This window comes from Schistocerca serialis, chromosome 10 (assembly GCF_023864345.2).
Source record: "Schistocerca serialis cubense isolate TAMUIC-IGC-003099 chromosome 10, iqSchSeri2.2, whole genome shotgun sequence".
In the NCBI taxonomy this organism is placed as follows: Eukaryota; Metazoa; Arthropoda; class Insecta; order Orthoptera; family Acrididae; genus Schistocerca; species Schistocerca serialis.
Window position 1 is genome coordinate 251,692,791 of NC_064647.1, and position 24,480 is coordinate 251,717,270.

General features: G+C 53.2%; 3 protein-coding genes across 3 annotated transcripts; 2 read left to right on the forward strand and 1 right to left on the reverse strand.

The window, feature by feature from the left end:
• Positions 1–5,617: 5,617 nt before the first annotated feature.
• Positions 5,618–10,951, forward strand: LOC126424734 (trichohyalin-like). Its single transcript, XM_050087453.1, has 4 exons — positions 5,618–5,737; positions 5,782–7,861; positions 7,916–10,791; positions 10,892–10,951. The coding sequence occupies exons 1-4, from the start codon at positions 5,618–5,620 to the stop codon at positions 10,949–10,951; spliced, it is 5,136 nt and encodes a 1,711-aa protein (XP_049943410.1).
• Positions 10,952–11,030: 79 nt separating this feature from the next.
• On the reverse strand, positions 11,031–13,839 carry LOC126424736 (proline-rich protein 36-like; the record flags this gene model as incomplete). Its single annotated transcript, XM_050087454.1, has 6 exons — positions 13,782–13,839; positions 13,562–13,729; positions 12,846–13,033; positions 11,442–12,733; positions 11,274–11,305; positions 11,031–11,149 (listed from the first exon to the last, which is right to left on the reverse strand). Coding segments are annotated over exons 1-6 (1,857 nt in total), but the record flags the coding sequence as incomplete, so codon positions are not given.
• Positions 13,838–20,032, forward strand: LOC126424737 (trichohyalin-like). The gene is made up of 6 exons (XM_050087455.1): positions 13,838–13,861; positions 13,906–15,121; positions 15,212–16,429; positions 16,471–17,268; positions 17,311–19,980; positions 20,025–20,032. The coding sequence occupies exons 1-6, from the start codon at positions 13,838–13,840 to the stop codon at positions 20,030–20,032; spliced, it is 5,934 nt and encodes a 1,977-aa protein (XP_049943412.1).
• Positions 20,033–24,480: the final 4,448 nt, after the last annotated feature.

Consider the following 24,480-nt stretch of genomic DNA (forward strand, 5'->3'; position numbering starts at 1 on the left):
CGTGCAGAGAAACGTGCAGAGGAATGTGCAGAGGAACCTGCAGAGGAACATACAGAGGAACCTGCAGAGGAACGTGCAGAGGAACATGCAGAGGAATGTAGAGAGGAACGTGCAGAGGAACCTGCAGAGGAACGTGCAGAGGAACGTGCAGAGGAACATGCAGAGGAACGTGCAGAGGAACATGCAGAGGAACGTGCAGAAGACCGTGCAGAGAAACCTGCAGAGGAACGTGCAGAGGAATGTGCAGAGGAACGTGCAGAGGAACGTGCAGAGGAACATGCAGAGGAATGTGCAGAGGAACATGAAGAGGAACGTGCAGAGGAACCTGCAGAGGAACGTACAGAGGAACGTACAGAGGAACATACAGAGGAACGTGCACAGGAACGTGCAGAGGAACGTGCAGAGGAACCTGCAGAGAAACGAGCAGAGGGATGTGCAGAGGAACGTGCAGAGGAATGTGCAGAGGAACCTGCAGAGGAATGTGCAGAGGAACTTGCAGAGGAATGTGCAGAGGAACGTGCAGAGGAACGTGCAGAGGAACGTGCAGAGGAACGTGCAGAGGAACCTGCAGAGAAACGAGCAGAGGAACGTGCAGAGGAACATGCAGAGGAACGTGCAGAGGAACCTGCAGAGGAATGTGCAGAGGAACTTGCAGAGGAATGTGCAGAGGAACGTGCAGAGGAACGTGCAGAGGAACGTGCAGAGGAATGTGCAGAGGAACGTGCAGAGGAACGTTCAGAGGAACGTGCAGAGGAACCTGCAGAGGAACGTGCAGAGGAACGCACAGTGGAACGTGTAGAGGAACGTGCAGAGGAACCTGCAGAGGAACGTGCAGAGGAATGTGCAGAGGATCGTACAGAGGAACATACAGAGGAATGTGCAGAGGAACCTGCAGAGGAACCTGCAGAGGAACGTGCAGAGGAACATGCAGAGGAACGTGCAGAGGAACCTGCAGAGGAACGTGCAGAGGAACATGCAGAGGAACCTGCAGAGGAACGTGCAGAGGAACATGCAGAGGAACATACAGAGGAATGTGCAGAGGAACATGAAGAGGAACGTGCAGAGGAACCTGCAGAGGAACGTACAGAGGAACGTACAGAGGAACGTGCAGAGTAACGTGCAGAGGAACCTGCAGAGAAACGAGCAGAGGAACATGCAGAGGAACGTGCAGAGGAATGTGCAGAGGAACCTGCAGAGGAATGTGCAGAGGAACTTGCAGAGGAATGTGCAGAGGAACGTGCAGAGGAACGTGCAGAGGAACGTGCAGGGGAACGTGCAGAGGAACCTGCAGAGAAACAAGCAGAGGAACGTGCAGAGGAACATGCAGAGGAACGTGCAGAGGAACCTGCAGAGGAATGTGCAGAGGAACTTGCAGAGGAATGTGCAGAGGAACGTGCAGAGGAACGTGCAGAGGAACGTGCAGAGGAACGTGCAGAGGAACGTGCAGAGGAACGTGCAGAGGAACCTGCAGAGGAACAAGCAGAGGAACGTGCAGAGGAACATGCAGAGGAACGTGCAGAGGAACCTGCAGAGGAATGTGCAGAGGAACTTGCAGAGGAATGTGCAGAGGAACGTGCAGAGGAACGTGCAGAGGAACGTGCAGAGGAACGTGCAGAGGAACGTGCAGAGGAACGTTCAGAGGAACGTGCAGAGGAACCTGCAGAGGAACGTGCAGAGGAACGCACAGTGGAACGTGTAGAGGAACGTGCAGAGGAACCTGCAGAGGAACCTGCAGAGGAACGTGCAGAGGAATGTGCAGAGGATCGTACAGAGGAACATACAGAGGAATGTGCAGAGGAACCTGCAGAGGAACCTGCAGAGGAACGTGCAGAGGAACTTGCAGAGGAATGTGCAGAGGAACGTGCAGAGGAACGTGCAGAGGAACGTGCAGAGGAACGTGCAGAGGAACGTGCAGAGGAACCTGCAGAGAAACGAGCAGAGGAACATGCAGAGGAACGTGCAGAGGAATGTGCAGAGGAACCTGCAGAGGAATGTGCAGAGGAACTTGCAGAGGAATGTGCAGAGGAACGTGCAGAGGAACGTGCAGAGGAACGTGGAGAGGAACGTGCAGAGGAACCTGCAGAGAAACAAGCAGAGGAACGTGCAGAGGAACATGCAGAGGAACGTGCAGAGGAACCTGCAGAGGAATGTGCAGAGGAACTTGCAGAGGAATGTGCAGAGGAACGTGCAGAGGAACGTGCAGAGGAACGTGCAGAGGAACGTGCAGAGGAATGTGCAGAGGAACGTGCAGAGGAACGTTCAGAGGAACGTGCAGAGGAACCTGCAGAGGAACGTGCAGAGGAACGCACAGTGGAACGTGTAGGGGAACGTGCAGAGGAACCTGCAGAGGAACCTGCAGAGGAACGTGCAGAGGAATGTGCAGAGGATCGTACAGAGGAACATACAGAGGAATGTGCAGAGGAACCTGCAGAGGAACCTGCAGAGGAACGTGCAGAGGAACATGCAGAGGAACGTGCAGAGGAACTTGCAGAGGAACGTGCAGAGATACGTGCAGAGGAACGTTCAGAGGAACGTGCAGAGGAACCTGCAGAGGAACGTGCAGAGGAACGCACAGTGGAACGTGTAGAGGAACGTGCAGAGGAACCTGCAGAGGAACCTGCAGAGGAACGTGCAGAGGAATGTGCAGAGGATCGTACAGAGGAACATACAGAGGCATGTGCAGAGGAACCTGCAGAGGAACCTGCAGAGGAACATGCAGAGGAACCTGCAGAGGAACGTGTAGAGGAACGTGCAGAGGAACCTGCAGAGGAACCTGCAGAGGAACGTGCAGAGGAACATGCAGAGGAACGTGCAGAGGACCGTGCAGAGGAACCTGCAGAGGAACGTGCAGAGGAACATCCAGAGGAACCTGCAGAGGAACCTGCAGAGGAACGTGCAGAGGAACGTGCAGAGGAACGTTCAGAGGAACGTGCAGAGGAACCTGCAGAGGAACGTGCAGAGGAACGCACAGTGGAACGTGTAGAGGAACGTGCAGAGGAACCTGCAGAGGAACCTGCAGAGGAACGTGCAGAGGAATGTGCAGAGGATCGTACAGAGGAACATACAGAGGAATGTGCAGAGGAACCTGCAGAGGAACCTGCAGAGGAACGTGCAGAGGAACATGCAGAGGAACGTGCAGAGGAACGTGCAGAGGAACGTGCAGAGGAACGTTCAGAGGAACGTGCAGAGGAACCTGCAGAGGAACGTGCAGAGGAACGCACAGTGGAACGTGTAGAGGAACGTGCAGAGGAACCTGCAGAGGAACCTGCAGAGGAACGTGCAGAGGAATGTGCAGAGGATCGTACAGAGGAACATACAGAGGAATGTGCAGAGGAACCTGCAGAGGAACCTGCAGAGGAACGTGCAGAGGAACATGCAGAGGAATGTGCAGAGGAACCTGCAGAGGAACGTGCAGAGGAACATGCAGAGGAACCTGCAGAGGAACGTGCAGAGGAACTTGCAGAGGAACATGCAGAGGAACGTGCAGAGGACCGTGCAGAGAAACCTGCAGAGGAACGTGCAGAGGAATGTGCAGAGGAACGTGCAGAGGAACGTGCAGAGGAACATGCAGAGGAATGTGCAGAGGAACATGAAGAGGAACGTGCAGAGGAACCTGCAGAGGAACATGCAGAGGAACATGCAGAGGAACCTGCAGAGGAACGTGCAGAGGAATGTGCAGAGGATCGTACAGAGGAACATACAGAGGAATGTGCAGAGGAACCTGCAGAGGAACCTGCAGAGGAACGTGCAGAGGAACATGCAGAGGAACGTGCAGAGGAACCTGCAGAGGAACGTGCAGAGGAACATGCAGAGGAACCTGCAGAGGAACGTGCAGAGGAACATGCAGAGGAACATACAGAGGAATGTGCAGAGGAACATGAAGAGGAACGTGCAGAGGAACCTGCAGAGGAACGTACAGAGGAACGTACAGTGGAACGTGCAGAGGAACGTGCAGAGGAACCTGCAGAGAAACGAGCAGAGGAACATGCAGAGGAACGTGCAGAGGAATGTGCAGAGGAACCTGCAGAGGAATGTGCAGAGGACCTTGCAGAGGAATGTGCAGAGGAACGTGCAGAGGAACGTGCAGAGGAACGTGCAGAGGAACGTGCAGAGGAACTTGCAGAGAAACAAGCAGAGGAACGTGCAGAGGAACATGCAGAGGAACGTGCAGAGGAACCTGCAGAGGAATGTGCAGAGGAACTTGCAGAGGAATGTGCAGAGGAACGTGCAGAGGAACGTGCAGAGGAACGTGCAGAGGAACGTGCAGAGGAATGTGCAGAGGAACGTGCAGAGGAACGTTCAGAGGAACGTGCAGAGGAACCTGCAGAAGAACGTGCAGAGGAACGCACAGTGGAACGTGTAGAGGAACGTGCAGAGGAACCTGCAGAGGAACCTGCAGAGGAACGTGCAGAGGAATGTGCAGAGGATCGTACAGAGGAACATACAGAGGAATGTGCAGAGGAACCTGCAGAGGAACCTGCAGAGGAACGTGCAGAGGAACATGCAGAGGAACGTGCAGAGGAACTTGCAGAGGAACGTGCAGAGATACGTGCAGAGGAACGTTCAGAGGAACGTGCAGAGGAACCTGCAGAGGAACGTGCAGAGGAACGCACAGTGGAACGTGTAGCGGAACGTGCAGAGGAACCTGCAGAGGAACCTGCAGAGGAACGTGCAGAGGAATGTGCAGAGGATCGTACAGAGGAACATACAGAGGAATGTGCAGAGGAACCTGCAGAGGAACCTGCAGAGGAACATGCAGAGGAACCTGCAGAGGAACGTGTAGAGGAACGTGCAGAGGAACCTGCAGAGGAACCTGCAGAGGAACGTGCAGAGGAGCATGCAGAGGAACGTGCAGAGGACCGTGCAGAGGAACCTGCAGAGGAACGTGCAGAGGAACATGCAGAGGAACCTGCAGAGGAACCTGCAGAGGAACGTGCAGAGGAACGTGCAGAGGAACGTTCAGAGGAACGTGCAGAGGAACCTGCAGAGGAACGTGCAGAGGAACGCACAGTGGAACGTGTAGAGGAACGTGCAGAGGAACCTGCAGAGGAACCTGCAGAGGAACGTGCAGAGGAATGTGCAGAGGATCGTACAGAGGAACATACAGAGGAATGTGCAGAGGAACCTGCAGAGGAACCTGCAGAGGAACGTGCAGAGGAACATGCAGAGGAACGTGCAGAGGAACGTGCAGAGGATCGTGCAGAGGAACGTGCAGAGGAACGTTCAGAGGAACGTGCAGAGGAACCTGCAGAGGAACGTGCAGAGGAACGCACAGTGGAACGTGTAGAGGAACGTGCAGAGGAACCTGCAGAGGAACCTGCAGAGGAACCTGCAGAGGAATGTGCAGAGGATCGTACAGAGGAACATACAGAGGAATGTGCAGAGGAACCTGCAGAGGAACCTGCAGAGGAACGTGCAGAGGAACATGCAGAGGAACGTGCAGAGGAACCTGCAGAGGAACGTGCAGAGGAACATGCAGAGGAACCTGCAGAGGAACGTGCAGAGGAACTTGCAGAGGAACATGCAGAGGAACGTGCAGAGGACCGTGCAGAGAAACCTGCAAAGGAACGTGCAGAGGAATGTGCAGAGGAACGTGCAGAGGAACGTGCAGAGGAACATGCAGAGGAATGTGCAGAGGAACATGAAGAGGAACGTGCAGAGGAACCTGCAGAGGAACATGCAGAGGAACATGCAGAGGAACCTGCAGAGGAACGTGCAGAGGAATGTGCAGAGGATCGTACAGAGGAACATACAGAGGAATGTGCAGAGGAACCTGCAGAGGAACCTGCAGAGGAACGTGCAGAGGAACCTGCAGAGGAACGTGCAGAGGAACATGCAGAGGAACGTGCAGAGGAAACTGCAGAGGAACGTGCAGAGGACAGTGCAGAGGAACATGCAGGGGATCGTGCAGAGGAACCTGCAGAGGAACGTGCAGAGGAACGTGCAGAGGAACGTGCAGAGGAACCTGCAGAGGAACCTGCAGAGGAACCTGCAAAAGAACGTGCAGAGGAATGTGCAGAGGAACGTGCAGAGGAAAGTGCAGAGGAACGTACAGAGGAACGTACAGAGGAACCTGCAGAGGAACGTGCAGAGGAATGTGCAGAGGAATGTCCAGAGAAACGTGCAGAGGAAGCTGCAGAGGAACCTGCAGAGGAACGTGCAGAGAAACGTGCAGAGGAATGTGCAGAGGAACCTGCAGAGGAACATACAGAGGAACCTGCAGAGGAACGTGCAGAGGAACATGCAGAGCAATGTAGAGAGGAACGTGCAGAGGAACCTGCAGAGGAACGTGCAGAGGAACGTGCAGAGGAACATGCAGAGGAACGTGCAGAGGAACATGCAGAGGAACGTGCAGAGGACCGTGCAGAGAAACCTGCAGAGGAACGTGCAGAGGAATGTGCAGAGGAACGTGCAGAGGAACGTGCAGAGGAACATGCAGAGGAATGTGCAGAGGAACATGAAGAGGAACGTGCAGAGGAACCTGCAGAGGAACGTACAGAGGAACGTACAGAGGAACATACAGAGGAACGTGCACAGGAACGTGCAGAGGAACGTGCAGAGGAACCTGCAGAGAAACGAGCAGAGGGACGTGCAGAGGAACGTGCAGAGGAATGTGCAGAGGAACCTGCAGAGGAATGTGCAGAGGAACTTGCAGAGGAATGTGCAGAGGAACGTGCAGAGGAACGTGCAGAGGAACGTGCAGAGGAACGTGCAGAGGAACCTGCAGAGAAACGAGCAGAGGAACGTGCAGAGGAACATGCAGAGGAACGTGCAGAGGAACCTGCAGAGGAATGTGCAGAGGAACTTGCAGAGGAATGTGCAGAGGAACGTGCAGAGGAACGTGCAGAGGAACGTGCAGAGGAATGTGCAGAGGAACGTGCAGAGGAACGTTCAGAGGAAAGTGCAGAGGAACCTGCAGAGGAACGTGCAGAGGAACGCACAGTGGAACGTGTAGAGGAACGTGCAGAGGAACCTGCAGAGGAACCTGCAGAGGAACGTGCAGAGGAATGTGCAGAGGATCGTACAGAGGAACATACAGAGGATTGTGCAGAGGAACCTGCAGAGGAACCTGCAGAGGAACGTGCAGAGGAACATGCAGAGGAACGTGCAGAGGAACCTGCAGAGGAACGTGCAGAGGAACATGCAGAGGAACCTGCAGAGGAACGTGCAGAGGAACATGCAGAGGAACATACAGAGGAATGTGCAGAGGAACATGAAGAGGAACGTGCAGAGGAACCTGCAGAGGAACGTACAGAGGAACGTACAGAGGAACGTGCAGAGGAACGTACAGAGGAACCTGCAGAGAAACGAGCAGAGGAACATGCAGAGGAACGTGCAGAGGAATGTGCAGAGGAACCTGCAGAGGAATGTGCAGAGGAACTTGCAGAGGAATGTGCAGAGGAACGTGCAGAGGAACGTGCAGAGGAACGTGCAGGGGAACGTGCAGAGGAACCTGCAGAGAAACAAGCAGAGGAACGTGCAGAGGAACATGCAGAGGAACGTGCAGAGGAACCTGCAGAGGAATGTGCAGAGGAACTTGCAGAGGAATGTGCAGAGGAACGTGCAGAGGAACGTGCAGAGGAACGTGCAGAGGAACGTGCAGAGGAACGTGCAGAGGAACGTGCAGAGGAACCTGCAGAGGAACAAGCAGAGGAACGTGCAGAGGAACATGCAGAGGAACGTGTAGAGGAACCTGCAGAGGAATGTGCAGAGGAACTTGCAGAGGAATGTGCAGAGGAACGTGCAGAGGAACGTGCAGAGGAACGTGCAGAGGAACGTGCAGAGGAACGTGCAGAGGAACGTTCAGAGGAACGTGCAGAGGAACGTGCAGAGGAACGCACAGTGGAACGTGTAGAGGAACGTGCAGAGGAACCTGCAGAGGAACCTGCAGAGTAACGTGCAGAGGAATGTGCAGAGGATCGTACAGAGGAACATACAGAGGAATGTGCAGAGGAACCTGCAGAGGAACCTGCAGAGGAACGTGCAGAGGAACTTGCAGAGGAATGTGCAGAGGAACGTGCAGAGGAACGTGCAGAGGAACGTGCAGAGGAACGTGCAGAGGAACCTGCAGAGAAACGAGCAGAGGAACATGCAGAGGAACGTGCAGAGGAATGTGCAGAGGAACCTGCAGAGGAATGTGCAGAGGAACTTGCAGAGGAATGTGCAGAGGAACGTGCAGAGGAACGTGCAGAGGAACGTGCAGAGGAACGTGCAGAGGAACCTGCAGAGAAACAAGCAGAGGAACGTGCAGAGGAACATGCAGAGGAACGTGCAGAGGAACCTGCAGAGGAATGTGCAGAGGAACTTGCAGAGGAATGTGCAGAGGAACGTGCAGAGGAACGTGCAGAGGAACGTGCAGAGGAACGTGCAGAGGAATGTGCAGAGGAACGTGCAGAGGAACGTTCAGAGGAACGTGCAGAGGAACCTGCAGAGGAACGTGCAGAGGAACGCACAGTGGAACGTGTAGAGGAACGTGCAGAGGAACCTGCAGAGGAACCTGCAGAGGAACGTGCAGAGGAATGTGCAGAGGATCGTACAGAGGAACATACAGAGGAATGTGCAGAGGAACCTGCAGAGGAACCTGCAGAGGAACGTGCAGAGGAACATGCAGAGGAACGTGCAGAGGAACTTGCAGAGGAACGTGCAGAGATACGTGCAGAGGAACGTTCAGAGGAACGTGCAGAGGAACCTGCAGAGGAACGTGCAGAGGAACGCACAGTGGAACGTGTAGAGGAACGTGCAGAGGAACCTGCAGAGGAACCTGCAGAGGAACGTGCAGAGGAATGTGCAGAGGAACCTGCAGAGGAACGTGCAGAGGAACATACAGAGGCATGTGCAGAGGAACCTGCAGAGGAACCTGCAGAGGAACTAGCAGAGGAACCTGCAGAGGAACGTGTAGAGGAACGTGCAGAGGAACCTGCAGAGGAACCTGCAGAGGAACGTGCAGAGGAACATGCAGAGGAACGTGCAGAGGACCGTGCAGAGGAACCTGCAGAGGAACGTGCAGAGGAACATCCAGAGGAACCTGCAGAGGAACCTGCAGAGGAACGTGCAGAGGAACGTGCAGAGGAACGTTCAGAGGAACGTGCAGAGGAACCTGCAGAGGAACGTGCAGAGGAACGCACAGTGGAACGTGTAGAGGAACGTGCAGAGGAACCTGCAGAGGAACCTGCAGAGGAACGTGCAGAGGAATGTGCAGAGGATCGTACAGAGGAACATACAGAGGAATGTGCAGAGGAACCTGCAGAGGAACCTGCAGAGGAACGTGCAGAGGAACATGCAGAGGAACGTGCAGAGGAACGTGCAGAGGAACGTGCAGAGGAACGTGCAGAGGAACGTTCAGAGGAACGTGCAGAGGAACCTGCAGAGGAACGTGCAGAGGAACGCACAGTGGAACGTGTAGAGGAACGTGCAGAGGAACCTGCAGAGGAACCTGCAGAGGAACGTGCAGAGGAATGTGCAGAGGATCGTACAGAGGAACATACAGAGGAATGTGCAGAGGAACCTGCAGAGGAACCTGCAGAGGAACGTGCAGAGGAACATGCAGAGGAACGTGCAGAGGAACCTGCAGAGGAACGTGCAGAGGAACATGCAGAGGAACCTGCAGAGGAACGTGCAGAGGAACTTGCAGAGGAACATGCAGAGGAACGTGCAGAGGACCGTGCAGAGAAACCTGCAGAGGAACGTGCAGAGGAATGTGCAGAGGAACGTGCAGAGGAACGTGCAGAGGAACATGCAGAGGAATGTGCAGAGGAACATGAAGAGGAACGTGCAGAGGAACCTGCAGAGGAACATGCAGAGGAACATGCAGAGGAACCTGCAGTGGAACGTGCAGAGGAATGTGCAGAGGATCGTACAGAGGAACATACAGAGGAATGTGCAGAGGAACCTGCAGAGGAACCTGCAGAGGAACGTGCAGAGGAACATGCAGAGGAACGTGCAGAGGAACCTGCAGAGGAACGTGCAGAGGAACATGCAGAGGAACCTGCAGAGGAACGTGCAGAGGAACATGCAGAGGAACATACAGAGGAATGTGCAGAGGAACATGAAGAGGAACGTGCAGAGGAACCTGCAGAGGAACGTACAGAGGAACGTACAGAGGAACGTGCAGAGGAACGTGCAGAGGAACCTGCAGAGAAACGAGCAGAGGAACATGCAGAGGAACGTGCAGAGGAATGTGCAGAGGAACCTGCAGAGGAATGTGCAGAGGACCTTGCAGAGGAATGTGCAGAGGAACGTGCAGAGGAACGTGCAGAGGAACGTGCAGAGGAACGTGCAGAGGAACTTGCAGAGAAACAATTAGAGGAACGTGCAGAGGAACATGCAGAGGAACGTGCAGAGGAACCTGCAGAGGAATGTGCAGAGGAACTTGCAGAGGAATGTGCAGAGGAACGTGCAGAGGAACGTGCAGAGGAACGTGCAGAGGAACGTGCAGAGGAATGTGCAGAGGAACGTGCAGAGGAACGTTCAGAGGAACGTGCAGAGGAACCTGCAGAGGAACGTGCAGAGGAACGCACAGTGGAACGTGTAGAGGAACGTGCAGAGGAACCTGCAGAGGAACCTGCAGAGGAACGTGCAGAGGAATGTGCAGAGGATCGTACAGAGGAACATACAGAGGAATGTGCAGAGGAACCTCCAGAGGAACCTGCAGAGGAACGTGCAGAGGAACATGCAGAGGAACGTGCAGAGGAACTTGCAGAGGAACGTGCAGAGATACGTGCAGAGGAACGTTCAGAGGAACGTGCAGAGGAACCTGCAGAGGAACGTGCAGAGGAACGCACAGTGGAACTTGTAGAGGAACGTGCAGAGGAACCTGCAGAGGAACCTGCAGAGGAACGTGCAGAGGAATGTGCAGAGGATCGTACAGAGGAACATACAGAGGAATGTGCAGAGGAACCTGCAGAGGAACCTGCAGAGGAACATGCAGAGGAACCTGCAGAGGAACGTGTAGAGGAACGTGCAGAGGAACCTGCAGAGGAACCTGCAGAGGAACGTGCAGAGGAACATGCAGAGGAACGTGCAGAGGACCGTGCAGAGGAACCTGCAGAGGAACGTGCAGAGGAACATGCAGAGGAACCTGCAGAGGAACCTGCAGAGGAACGTGCAGAGGAACGTGCAGAGGAACGTTCAGAGGAACGTGCAGAGGAACCTGCAGAGGAACGTGCAGAGGAACGCACAGTGGAACGTGTAGAGGAACGTGCAGAGGGACCTGCAGAGGAACCTGCAGAGGAACGTGCAGAGGAATGTGCAGAGGATCGTACAGAGGAACATACAGAGGAATGTGCAGAGGAACCTGCAGAGGAACCTGCAGAGGAACGTGCAGAGGAACATGCAGAGGAACGTGCAGAGGAACGTGCAGAGGAACGTGCAGAGGAACGTGCAGAGGAACGTTCAGAGGAACGTGCAGAGGAACCTGCAGAGGAACGTGCAGAGGAACGCACAGTGGAACGTGTAGAGGAACGTGCAGAGGAACCTGCAGAGGAACCTGCAGAGGAACGTGCAGAGGAATGTGCAGAGGATCGTACAGAGGAACATACAGAGGAATGTGCAGAGGAACCTGCAGAGGAACCTGCAGAGGAACGTGCAGAGGAACATGCAGAGGAACGTGCAGAGGAACCTGCAGAGGAACGTGCAGAGGAACATGCAGAGGAACCTGCAGAGGAACGTGCAGAGGAACTTGCAGAGGAACATGCAGAGGAACGTGCAGAGGACCGTGCAGAGAAACCTGCAGAGGAACGTGCAGAGGAATGTGCAGAGGAACGTGCAGAGGAACGTGCAGAGGAACATGCAGAGGAATGTGCAGAGGAACATGAAGAGGAACGTGCAGAGGAACCTGCAGAGGAACATGCAGAGGAACATGCAGAGGAACCTGAAGAGGAACGTGCAGAGGAATGTGCAGAGGATCGTACAGAGGAACATACAGAGGAATGTGCAGAGGAACCTGCAGAGGAACCTGCAGAGGAACGTGCAGAGGAACCTGCAGACGAACGTGCAGAGGAACATGCAGAGGAACCTGCAGAGGAACCTGCAGAGGAACGTGCAGAGGAATGTGCAGAGGAACGTGCAGAGGAACGTGCAGAGGAACATGCAGAGGAATGTGCAGAGGAACATGAAGAGGAACGTGCAGAGGAACCTGCAGAGGAACATGCAGAGGAACATGCAGAGGAACCTGCAGAGGAACGTGCAGAGGAATGTGCAGAGGATCGTACAGAGGAACATACAGAGGAATGTGCAGAGGAACCTGCAGAGGAACCTGCAGAGGAACGTGCAGAGGAACATGCAGAGGAACGTGCAGAGGAACCTGCAGAGAAACGAGCAGAGGAACGTGCAGAGGAACATGCAGAGGAACGTGCAGAGGAACCTGCAGAGGAATGTGCAGAGGAACTTGCAGAGGAATGTGCAGAGGAACGTGCAGAGGAACGTGCAGAGGAACGTGCAGAGGAATGTGCAGAGGAACGTGCAGAGGAACGTTCAGAGGAACGTGCAGAGGAACCTGCAGAGGAACGTGCAGAGGAACGCACAGTGGAACGTGTGGAGGAACGTGCAGAGGAACCTGCAGAGGAACCTGCAGAGGAACGTGCAGAGGAATGTGCAGAGGATCGTACAGAGGAACATACAGAGGAATGTGCAGAGGAACCTGCAGAGGAACCTGCAGAGGAACGTGCAGAGGAACATGCAGAGGAACGTGCAGAGGAACCTGCAGAGGAACGTGCAGAGGAACATGCAGAGGAAACTGCAGAGGAACGTGCAGAGGAACATGCAGAGGAACATACAGAGGAATGTGCAGAGGAACATGAAGAGGAACGTGCAGAGGAACCTGCAGAGGAACGTACAGAGGAACGTACAGAGGAACGTGCAGAGGAACGTGCAGAGGAACCTGCAGAGAAACGAGCAGAGGAACATGCAGAGGAACGTGCAGAGGAATGTGCAGAGGAACCTGCAGAGGAATGTGCAGAGGAACTTGCAGAGGAATGTGCAGAGGAACGTGCAGAGGAACGTGCAGAGGAACGTGCAGAGGAACGTGCAGAGGAACCTGCAGAGAAACAAGCAGAGGAACGTGCAGAGGAACATGCAGAGGAACGTGCAGAGGAACCTGCAGAGGAATGTGCAGAGGAACTTGCAGAGGAATGTGCAGAGGAACGTGCAGAGGAACGTGCAGAGGAACGTGCAGAGGAACGTGCAGAGGAACATGCAGAGGAACGTGCAGAGGAACTTGCAGAGGAACGTGCAGAGATACGTGCAGAGGAACGTTCAGAGGAACGTGCAGAGGAACCTGCAGAGGAATGTACAGAGGAACGCACAGTGGAACGTGTAGAGGAACGTGCAGAGGAACCTGCAGAGGAACCTGCAGAGGAACGTGCAGAGGAATGTGCAGAGGATCGTACAGAGGAACATACAGAGGAATGTGCAGAGGAACCTGCAGAGGAACCTGCAGAGGAACATGCAGAGGAACCTGCAGAGGAACGTGTAAAGGAACGTGCAGAGGAACCTGCAGAGGAACCTGCAGAGGAACGTGCAGAGGAACATGCAGAGGAACGTGCAGAGGACCGTGCAGAGGAACCTGCAGAGGAACGTGCAGAGGAACATGCAGAGGAACCTGCAGAGGAACCTGCAGAGGAACGTGCAGAGGAACGTTCAGAGGAACGTGCAGAGGAACCTGCAGAGGAACGTGCAGAGGAACGCACAGTGGAACGTGTAGAGGAACGTGCAGAGGAACCTGCAGAGGAACCTGCAGAGGAACGTGCAGAGGAATGTGCAGAGGATCGTACAGAGGAACATACAGATGAATGTGCAGAGGGACCTGCAGAGGAACCTGCAGAGGAACGTGCAGAGGAACATGCAGAGGAACGTGCAGAGGAACGTGCAGAGGAACGTGCAGAGGAACGTGCAGAGGAACGTTCAGAGGAACGTGCAGAGGAACCTGCAGAGGAACGTGCAGAGGAACGCACAGTGGAACGTGTAGAGGAACGTGCAGAGGAACCTGCAGAGGAACCTGCAGAGGAACGTGCAGAGGAATGTGCAGAGGATCGTACAGAGGAACATACAGAGGAATGTGCAGAGGAACCTGCAGAGGAACCTGCAGAGGAACGTGCAGAGGAACATGCAGAGGAACGTGCAGAGGAACCTGCAGAGGAACGTGCAGAGGAACATGCAGAGGAACCTGCAGAGGAACGTGCAGAGGAACTTGCAGAGGAACATGCAGAGGAACGTGCAGAGGACTGTGCAGAGAAACCTGCAGAGGAACGTGCAGAGGAATGTGCAGAGGAACGTGCAGAGGAACGTGCAGAGGAACATGCAGAGGAATGTGCAGAGGAACATGAAGAGGAACGTGCAGAGGAACCTGCAGAGGAACATGCAGAGGAACATGCAGAGGAACCTGCAGAGGAACGTGCAGAGGAATGTGCAGAGGATCGTACAGAGGAACATACAGAGGAATGTGCAGAGGAACCTGCAGAGGAACCTGCAGAGGAACGTGCAGAGGAACATGCAGAGGAACGTGCAGAGGAACCTGCAGAGGAACGTGCAGAGGAACATGCAGAGGAACCTGCAGAGGAACGTGCAGAGGAACTTGCAGAGGAACATGCAGAGGAACGTGCAGAGGACCGTGCAGAGAAACCTGCAGAGGAACGTGCAGAGGAATGTGCAGAGGAACGTGCAGAGGAACGTGCAGAGGAACATGCAGAGGAATGTGCAGAGGAACATGAAGAGGAACGTGCAGAGGAACCTGCAGAGGAACGTACAGAGGAACGTACAGAGGAACATACAGAGGAACGTGCAGAGGAACGTGCAGAGGAACGTGCAGAGGAACCTGCAGAGAAACGAGCAGAGGAACGTGCAGAGGAACGTGCAGAGGAATATGCAGAGGAACCTGCAGAGGAAAGTGCAGAGGAACTTGCAGAGGAATGTGCAGAGGAACGTGCAGAGGAACGTGCAGAGGAACGTGCAGAGGAACGTGCAGAGGAACCTGCAGAGAAACGAGCAGAGGAACCTGCAGAGGAACGTGCAGAGGAACATGCAGAGGAACCTGCAGAGGAACGTGCAGAGGAACATGCAGAGGAACATGCAGAGGAATGTGCAGAGGAACATGAAGAGGAACGTGCAGAGGAACCTGCAGAGGAACGTACAGAGGAACGTACAGAGGAACATACAGAGGAACGTGCAGAGGAACGTGCAGAGGAACGTGCAGAGGAACCTGCATAGAAACGAGCAGAGGAACGTGCAGAGGAACGTGCAGAGGAATGTGCAGAGGAACCTGCAGAGGAATGTGCAGAGGAACTTGCAGAGGAATGTGCAGAGGAACGTGCAGAGGAACGTGCAGAGGAACGTGCAGAGGAACGTGCAGAGGAACCTGCAGAGAAACGAGCAGAGGAACGTGCAGAGGAACATGCAGAGGAACGTGCAGAGGAACCTGCAGAGGAATGTGCAGAGGAACTTGCAGAGGAATGTGCAGAGGAACGTGCAGAGGAACGTGCAGAGGAACGTGCAGAGGAACGTGCAGAGGAATGTGCAGAGGAACGTGCAGAGGAACGTTCAGAGGAACATGCAGAGGAACGTGCAGAGGAACGTGCAGAGGAATGTGCAGAGGAACCTGCAGAGAAACGAGCAGAGGAATGTGCAGAGGAACTTGCAGAGGAATGTGCAGAGGAACGTGCAGAGGAACGTGCAGAGGAACGTGCAGAGGAACCTGCAGAGAAACGAGCAGAGGAACCTGCAGAGGAACGTGCAGAGGAACCTGCAGAGGAACGTGCAGAGGAATGTGCAGAGGATCGTACAGAGGAACATACAGAGGAATGTGCAGAGGAACCTGCAGAGGAACGTGCAGAGGAACATGCAGAGGAACGTGCAGAGGAACCTGCAGAGGAACGTGCAGAGGAACATGCAGAGGAACCTGCAGAGGAACGTGCAGAGGAACATGCAGAGGAACATGCAGAGGAATGTGCAGAGGAACATGAAGAGGAACGTGCAGAGGAACCTGCAGAGGAACGTACAGAGGAACGTACAGAGGAACATACAGAGGAACGTGCAGAGGAACGTGCAGAGGAACGTGCAGAGGAACCTGCAGAGAAACGAGCAGAGGAACGTGCAGAGGAACGTGCAGAGGAATGTGCAGAGGAACCTGCAGAGGAATGTGCAGAGGAACTTGCAGAGGAATGTGCAGAGGAACGTGCAGAGGAACGTGCAGAGGAACGTGCAGAGGAACGTGCAGAGGAACCTGCAGAGAAACGAGCAGAGGAACGTGCAGAGGAACATGCAGAGGAACGTGCAGAGGAACCTGCAGAGGAATGTGCAGAGGAACTTGCAGAGGAATGTGCAGAGGAACGTGCAGAGGAACGTGCAGAGGAACGTGCAGATGAACGTGCAGAGGAATGTGCAGAGGAACGTGCAGAGGAACGTTCAGAGGAACGTGCAGAGGAACCTGCAGAGGAACGTGCAGAGGAACGACAGTGGAACGTGTATAGGAACGTGCAGAGGAACCTGCAGAGGAACCTGCAGAGGAACGTGCAGAGGAATGTGCAGAGGAATGTGCAGAGGATCGTACAGAGGAACATACAGAGGAATGTGCAGAGGAACCTGCAGAGGAACCTGCAGAGGAACGTGCAGAGGAACATGCAGAGGAACGTGCAGAGGAACGTGCAGAGGAACGTGCAGAGGAACGTGCAGAGGAACGTTCAGAGGAACGTGCAGAGGAACCTGCAGAGGAACGTGCAGAGGAACGCACAGTGGAACGTGTAGAGGAACGTGCAGAGGAACCTGCAGAGGAACCTGCAGAGGAACGTGCAGAGGAATGTGCAGAGGATCGTACAGAGGAACATACAGAGGAATGTGCAGAGGAACCTGCAGAGGAACCTGCAGAGGAACGTGCAGAGGAACATGCAGAGGAACGTGCAGAGGAACCTGCAGAGGAACGTGCAGAGGAACATGCAGAGGAACCTGCAGAGGAACGTGCAGAGGAACTTGCAGAGGAACATGCAGAGGAACGTGCAGAGGACCGTGCAGAGAAACCTGCAGAGGAACGTGCAGAGGAATGTGCAGAGGAACGTGCAGAGGAACGTGCAGAGGAACATGCAGAGGAATGTGCAGAGGAACATGAAGAGGAACGTGCAGAGGAACCTGCAGAGGAACATGCAGAGGAACATGCAGAGGAACCTGCAGAGGAACGTGCAGAGGAATGTGCAGAGGATGGTACAGAGGAACATACAGAGGAATGTGCAGAGGAACCTGCAGAGGAACCTGCAGAGGAGCGTGCAGAGGAACAAGCAGAGGAACGTGCAGAGGAACCTGCGTAGGAACGTGCAGAGGAACATGCAGAGGAACCTGCAGAGGAACGTGCAGAGGAACTTGCAGAGGAACATGCAGAGGAACGTGCAGAGGACCGTGCAGAGAAACCTGCAGAGGAACGTGCAGAGGAATGTGCAGAGGAACGTGCAGAGGAACGTGCAGAGGAACATGCAGAGGAATGTGCAGAGGAACATGAAGAGGAACGTGCAGAGGAACCTGCAGAGGAACGTACAGAGGAACGTACAGAGGAACATACAGAGGAACGTGCAGAGGAACGTGCAGAGGAACGTGCAGAGGAACCTGCAGAGAAACGAGCAGAGGAACGTGCAGAGGAACGTGCAGAGGAATGTGCAGAGGAACCTGCAGAGGAATGTGCAGAGGAACTTGCAGAGGAATGTGCAGAGGAACGTGCAGAGGAACGTGCAGAGGAACGTGCAGAGGAACGTGCAGAGGAACCTGCAGAGAAACGAGCAGAGGAACATGCAGAGGAACATGCAGAGGAACGTGCAGAGGAACCTGCAGAGGAATGTGCAGAGAAACTTGCAGAGGAATGTGCAGAGGAACGTGCAGAGGAACGTGCAGAGGAACGTGCAGAGGAACGTGCAGAGGAATGTGCAGAGGAACGTGCAGAGGAACGTTCAGGGGAACGTGCAGAGGAACCTGCAGAGGAACGTGCAGAGGAACGCACAGTGGAACGTGTAGAGGAACGTGCAGAGGAACCTGCAGAGGAACCTGCAGAGGAACGTGCAGAGGAATGTGCAGAGGATCGTACAGAGGAACATACAGAGGAATGTGCAGAGGAACCTGCAGAGGAACCTGCAGAGGAACGTGCAGAGGAACATGCAGAGGAACGTGCAGAGGAACCTGCAGAGGAACGTGCAGAGGAACATGCAGAGGAACCTGCAGAGGAACGTGCAGAGGAACATGCAGAGGAACATGCAGAGGAATGTGCAGAGGAACATGAAGGGGAACGTGCAGAGGAACCTGTAGAGGAACGTACGGAGGAACGTACAGAGGAACATACAGAGGAACGTGCAGAGGAACGTGCAGAGGAACGTGCAGAGGAACCTGCAGAGAAACGAGCAGAGGAACGTGCAGAGGAACGTGCAGAGGAATGTGCAGAGGAACCTGCAGAGGAATGTGCAGAGGAACTTGCAGAGGAATGTGCAGAGGAACGTGCAGAGGAACGTGCAGAGGAACGTGCAGAGGAACGTGCAGAGGAACCTGCAGAGAAACGAGCAGAGGAACGTGCAGAGGAATATGCAGAGGAACGTGCAGAGGAACCTGCAGAGGAATGTGCAGAGGAACTTGCAGAGGAATGTGCAGAGGAACGTGCAGAGGAACGTGCAGAGGAACGTGCAGAGGAACGTGCAGAGGAATGTGCAGAGGAACGTGCAGAGGAACGTTCAGAGGAACGTGCAGAGGAACCTGCAGAGGAACGTGCAGAGGAACGCACAGTGGAACGTGTAGAGGAACGTGCAGAGGAACCTGCAGAGGAACCTGCAGAGGAACGTGCAGAGGAATGTGCAGAGGATCGTACAGAGGAACATACAGAGGAATGTGCAGAGGAACCTGCAGAGGAACCTGCAGAGGAACGTGCAGAGGAACATGCAGAGGAACGTGCAGAGGAACGTGCAGAGGAACGTGCAATGGAACGTGCAGAGGAACGTTCAGAGGAACGTGCAGAGGAACCTGCAGAGGAACGTGCAGAGGAACGCACAGTGGAACGTGTAGAGGAACGTGCAGAGGAACCTGCAGAGGAACCTGCAGAGGAACGTGCTGAGGAATGTGCAGAGGATCGTACAGAGGAACATACAGAGGAATGTGCAGAGGAACCTGCAGAGGAACCTGCAGAGGAACATGCAGAGGAACCTGCAGAGGAACTTGTAGAGGAACGTGCAGAGGAACCTGCAGAGGAACCTGCAGAGGAACGTGCAGAGGAACATGCAGAGGAACGTGCAGAGGACCGTGCAGAGGAACCTGCAGAGGAACGTGCAGAGGAACATGCAGAGGAACCTGCAGAGGAACCTGCAGAGGAACGTGCAGAGGAACGTGCAGAGGAACGTTCAGAGGAACGTGCAGAGGAACCTGCAGAGGAACGTGCAGAGGAACGCACAGTGGAACGTGTAGAGGAACGTGCAGAGGAACCTGCAGAGGAACCTGCAGAGGAACGTGCAGAGGAATGTGCAGAGGATCGTACAGAGGAACATACAGAGGAATGTGCAGAGGAACCTGCAGAGGAACCTGCAGAGGAACATGCAGAGGAACATGCAGAGGAACGTGCAGAGGAACGTGCAGAGGAACGTGCAGAGGAACGTGCAGAGGAACGTTCAGAGGAACGTGCAGAGGAACCTGCAGAGGAACGTGCAGAGGAACGCACAGTGGAACGTGTAGAGGAACGTGCAGAGGAACCTGCAGAGGAACCTGCAGAGGAACGTGCAGAGGAATGTGCAGAGGATCGTACAGAGGAACATACAGAGGAATGTGCAGAGGAACCTGCAGAGGAACCTGCAGACGAACGTGCAGAGGAACATGCAGAGGAACGTGCAGAGGAACCTGCAGAGGAACGTGCAGAGGAACATGCAGAGGAACCTGCAGAGGAACGTGCAGAGGAACTTGCAGAGGAACATGCAGAGGAACGTGCAGAGGACCGTGCAGAGAAACCTGCAGAGGAACGTGCAGAGGAATGTGCAGAGGAACGTGCAGAGGAACGTGCAGAGGAACATGCAGAGGAATGTGCAGAGGAACATGAAGAGGAACGTGCAGAGGAACCTGCAGAGGAACGTACAGAGGAACGTACAGAGGAACATACAGAGGAACGTGCAGAGGAACGTGCAGAGGAACGTGCGGAGGAACCTGCAGAGAAACGAGCAGAGGAACGTGCAGAGGAACGTGCAGAGGAATGTGCAGAGGAACCTGCAGAGGAATGTGCAGAGGAACTTGCAGAGGAATGTGCAGAGGAACGTGCAGAGGAACGTGCAGAGGAACGTGCAGAGGAACGTGCAGAGGAACCTGCAGAGAAACGAGCAGAGGAACGTGCAGAGGAACATGCAGAGGAACGTGCAGAGGAACCTGCAGAGGAATGTGCAGAGGAACTTGCAGAGGAATGTGCAGAGGAACGTGCAGAGGAACGTGCAGAGGAACGTGCAGAGGAACGTGCAGAGGAATGTGCAGAGGAACGTGCAGAGGATCGTTCAGAGGAACGTGCAGAGGAACCTGCAGAGGAACGTGCAGAGGAACGCACAGTGGAACGTGTAGAGGAACGTGCAGAGGAACCTGCAGAGGAACCTGCAGAGGAACGTGCAGAGGAATGTGCAGAGGATCGTACAGAGGAACATACAGAGGAATGTGCAGAGGAACCTGCAGAGGAAGCTGCAGAGGAACGTGCAGAGGAACATGCAGAGGAACGTGCAGAGGAACCTGCAGAGAAACGTGCAGAGGAACATGCAGAGGAACCTGCATAGGAACGTGCAGAGGAATGTGCAGAGGAACGTGCAGAGGAATGTACAGAGGAACGTGCAGAGGACCCTGCAGAGGAACGTGCAGAGGAACGTGCAGAGGAACGTGCAGATGAACGTACAGAGGAACGTGCAGAGGAACCTGCAGAGGAACCTGCAGAGGTACGTGCAGAGGAACGTGCAGAGGAACGTACAGAGGAACGTACAGAGGAATGTGCAGAGGAATGTACAGAGGAACGTGCGTCCAACCCACACCACACCACAACACAACAACGCAGCATCCAGACTGGAGTCTGCACCGGCAGGGGCGCCGCGGGGAACAGGAAGTGTTTACACCACTGACAGCCGCCTGTTGTTGTCTGAATAGGCCGACACAGCACGCAATTTCAGAAAGATTAGGATCCCATTTACGTTTGACAATGAATATGCCAGATCCAAGGCTTTTGAACTACAGAGTTTTATGTGGGGTGAAGCTCATTTACTTACTAGAGATTTAGCTGGGATACACCTGTCCACCGTTGTTGTTGTGGTCTTCAATCCTGAGACTAGGTTGATGCAGCTCTCCATCCTACTCTATCTTGTGCAAGCTTCTTCATCTCCCAGTACCTACTGCAACCTACATTCTTCTGAATCTGATTAGTGTATTCATCTCTTTGTCTCCCCCCACGCTGCCCTCCAATACTAAATTGATTATCCCTCGATGTCTCAGAACATGTCCTACTAACTGATGCCTTCTTCTAGTCAACTTGTGCCAGAAACTCCTCCCCCATTCTATTCAATACCTCGTCATTAGTTATCTGATCTACCCATGTAATCTTCAGCATTCTTCTGCAGCACCCACGTTTCGAAAGCTTCCATTGTCTTCTTGTCCAAACTATTTTTCGTCCACATTTCACTTCCATACATGGCTACACTTCATACAAATACTTTCAAAAACAACTTCCTGACACTTAAATCAATACTCGATGTTAACAAATTTTTCTTCTTCAGAAACGCTTTCCTTGCCATTGCCAGTCTACATCTTATATCCTCTCTTTCGACCGTCATCAGTTATTTTACTCCCCAAATAGCAAAACTCCTTTACTACTTTAACTAATCTACTTTCCTAATCTAATTCCCTCAGCATCACCTGACTTAATTAGACTACATTCCATTATCCTTGTTTTGCTTTTGTTGATGTTCATCTTATACCCTCCTTTCAAGAAACTGTCCATTCCGTTCAACTGCTCTTCCAGGTCCTTTGCTGTCTCTGACAGAATTCTTCTCCATGGACTTTAATACCTACTCCGAATTTTTCTTTTGTTTCCTTTACTGCTTGCTCAATATACAGATTGAATAACATCGGGGAGAGGCTACAACCCTGTCTCACTCCCTTCCCAACCACTGCTTCCCTTTCATGTCCATCGACTGTTGTCCACAGCTCGTGGTCGTGCGGTAGCGTTCTCGCTTCCCCCGCCCGGGTTCCTGGTTTCGATTCCCGGTGGGGTCAGGGATTTTCTCTGCCTCGTGATGATTGGGTGTTGTGTGATGTCCACAGGTGAGTTAGGTTTAAGTAGTTTTAAGTTCTAGGGGACTGATGACCATAGATGTTAAGTCCCACAGTGCTCAGAGCCATTTTTTGAACTTCGACTGTTATAACTGCCTTCTGGTTTCTGTACAAATTGTAAATAGCCTTTCGCTCCCTGTATTTTACCCCTGTCACTTTCAGAATTTGAAAGAGAGTATTCCAGTCAACATTGTCAAAAGCTTTCTCTAAGTCTACAATTGCTAGAAACGTAGGTTTGCCTTTCCTTAATCTTTCTTCTAAGGTAAATCGTAGGGTCAGTATTGTCCAGCGTAAGCAGCAGAATATACGTCAATATAACCGACGAAGCTGCAAGCGAAAGAACTATCGCTGCTGCTCAGGGGATTTAAATTTCGACACTGCTGGCCATATCAACGATGTAACAGTGGCTTCTTCAAGCTCGACAATGAGGATCGTTCGGACCTCTGAGCTGCCGTTTGAGGTACCACAATCGATGGTTACTGAATCGCTGCGACTGTACTCGGCGGTAAGGACTCATACGTCTGAACGTTGGGAGAGGTATGGCTTCTATCCCGTGCTGAACGGCGTCCGACAGGTGCGGGTCGCCTTGAACCTCGTATGTCGGAGCACGTCGAGCTCTTGTGAGTTACGATGGCCAGCCGCGAGCACGTTTTGGCCGTGGTGGAGGAGGATGTATACGCGCGGAGTGCGTACAAAGCCCTATCACGCAACTTCCACGTGGAGAAGCGCCACGGCAGAACTTAGCACGCACCTGCAGACGACGTACGCGTCGGCGGCCCGCCGGGAGGTGTTGCCGAGTTCGGAGCGTGACAGGCACGTGTTGGTGCGAGCGCGAGCCGAGTCAGGGGAGCAGGGAGGTGACAGGGAGGATGCGCCCACGCCCTCCTCGCGGCAGACGAGGGTACTTTCAGAAGTACCTCGCGGCGTGGAAGTGAAAGTGGAGAATGGCGCGGCTGCAACGGACTAACGAACATAAAATTTTTGAAAACGTTATCAGCAATCTTTAAAATTAAAATTTAAACATTAAAAACAGTCTTGTTGGCAACTTTTTATTTTTATTAGAGTGAACGGTTTCTATTCTATTTAAGAACCATCTTCAGACTCTGAAAAATCATATTACCAGGTAGAAGGATCGTTATAATAGGAAGTACATTGTGCTGTGCGTACTGTAAGACCTGCAGTACACACACCATCAGATTATTTGACTTGTCGCTCTAGCGAAGTAGGCGAGTGTCAGCAATATGTCTCGTGGTCTTATCGTGGCGTGTTTATCTTCTGCCATTAGCTCACACTATAGAAATGCCACTTGCACGCTTAGAGTTGCAGAGTGACTGTGCCCAACTTTAAGCAGAACTTGATTAATTTTCACACACATTTATTAAAATAGTAACAAACATCAAAATTACTTAACTTGGTTCTGGGTGCTATTTACAATTGACAATCTGACGTTCCTTTGGTTTTTACCTATTAATATTTAATTCCATCCATTTATAGGCACACAAACCTCACAGAAGAATGTTGTCTCTTATTTATTCAGAAAACAAATCATGAAACTTCTGCTGCTGATTGTGGCCACACCACTTAGAAGAAGCGGTATGGAGCTCACCTCTCAACTCCCCTTTAGTCAGAGTATTGCTTACCTGCCGTATTCTCACGAATCTTCAAGTCTTCGATGTACAGCATTTGAGTACAGACAATTTTCACTGCCCCTGCCAAGTCACAGACGCTTGATAATTGTCTCGAAATACCACTGCGGTCTGGCAGTGCTGTTCCATTAGTTAGAAGTCTGTCTGTCACTGTCGAGATAGATAAGAGCACCACACTAACGTACAGGAGGAAATTCACAACCGTGCAGAGTACCTGCAGACTGCACAAAGTCGTTCAGAAGCGTAACAATTTATCTATGTCGAATGACAGTATGTAAAAATCACCTTGTACATGTCCTGATCTCCTTTATCATATTCCTGTGATTACTACGTTAAATGTATGACAGTGTAATTGTGTCAGACACTTCATTGAGAGTACAGCCCTCCTTCCCCTCTTCTCCTCTCCCCCCGTTCCCCTCTTTCCCCCCCTCTATCTCCTTGTTATCTTTTAACATCTAATGGAGTAAAACTATGAACTATAAAAACTTCGCTAATGTCACATGGTAGAGAACTCAATAAAGACTTTACACCATCTCTCTCTTCCGAAATA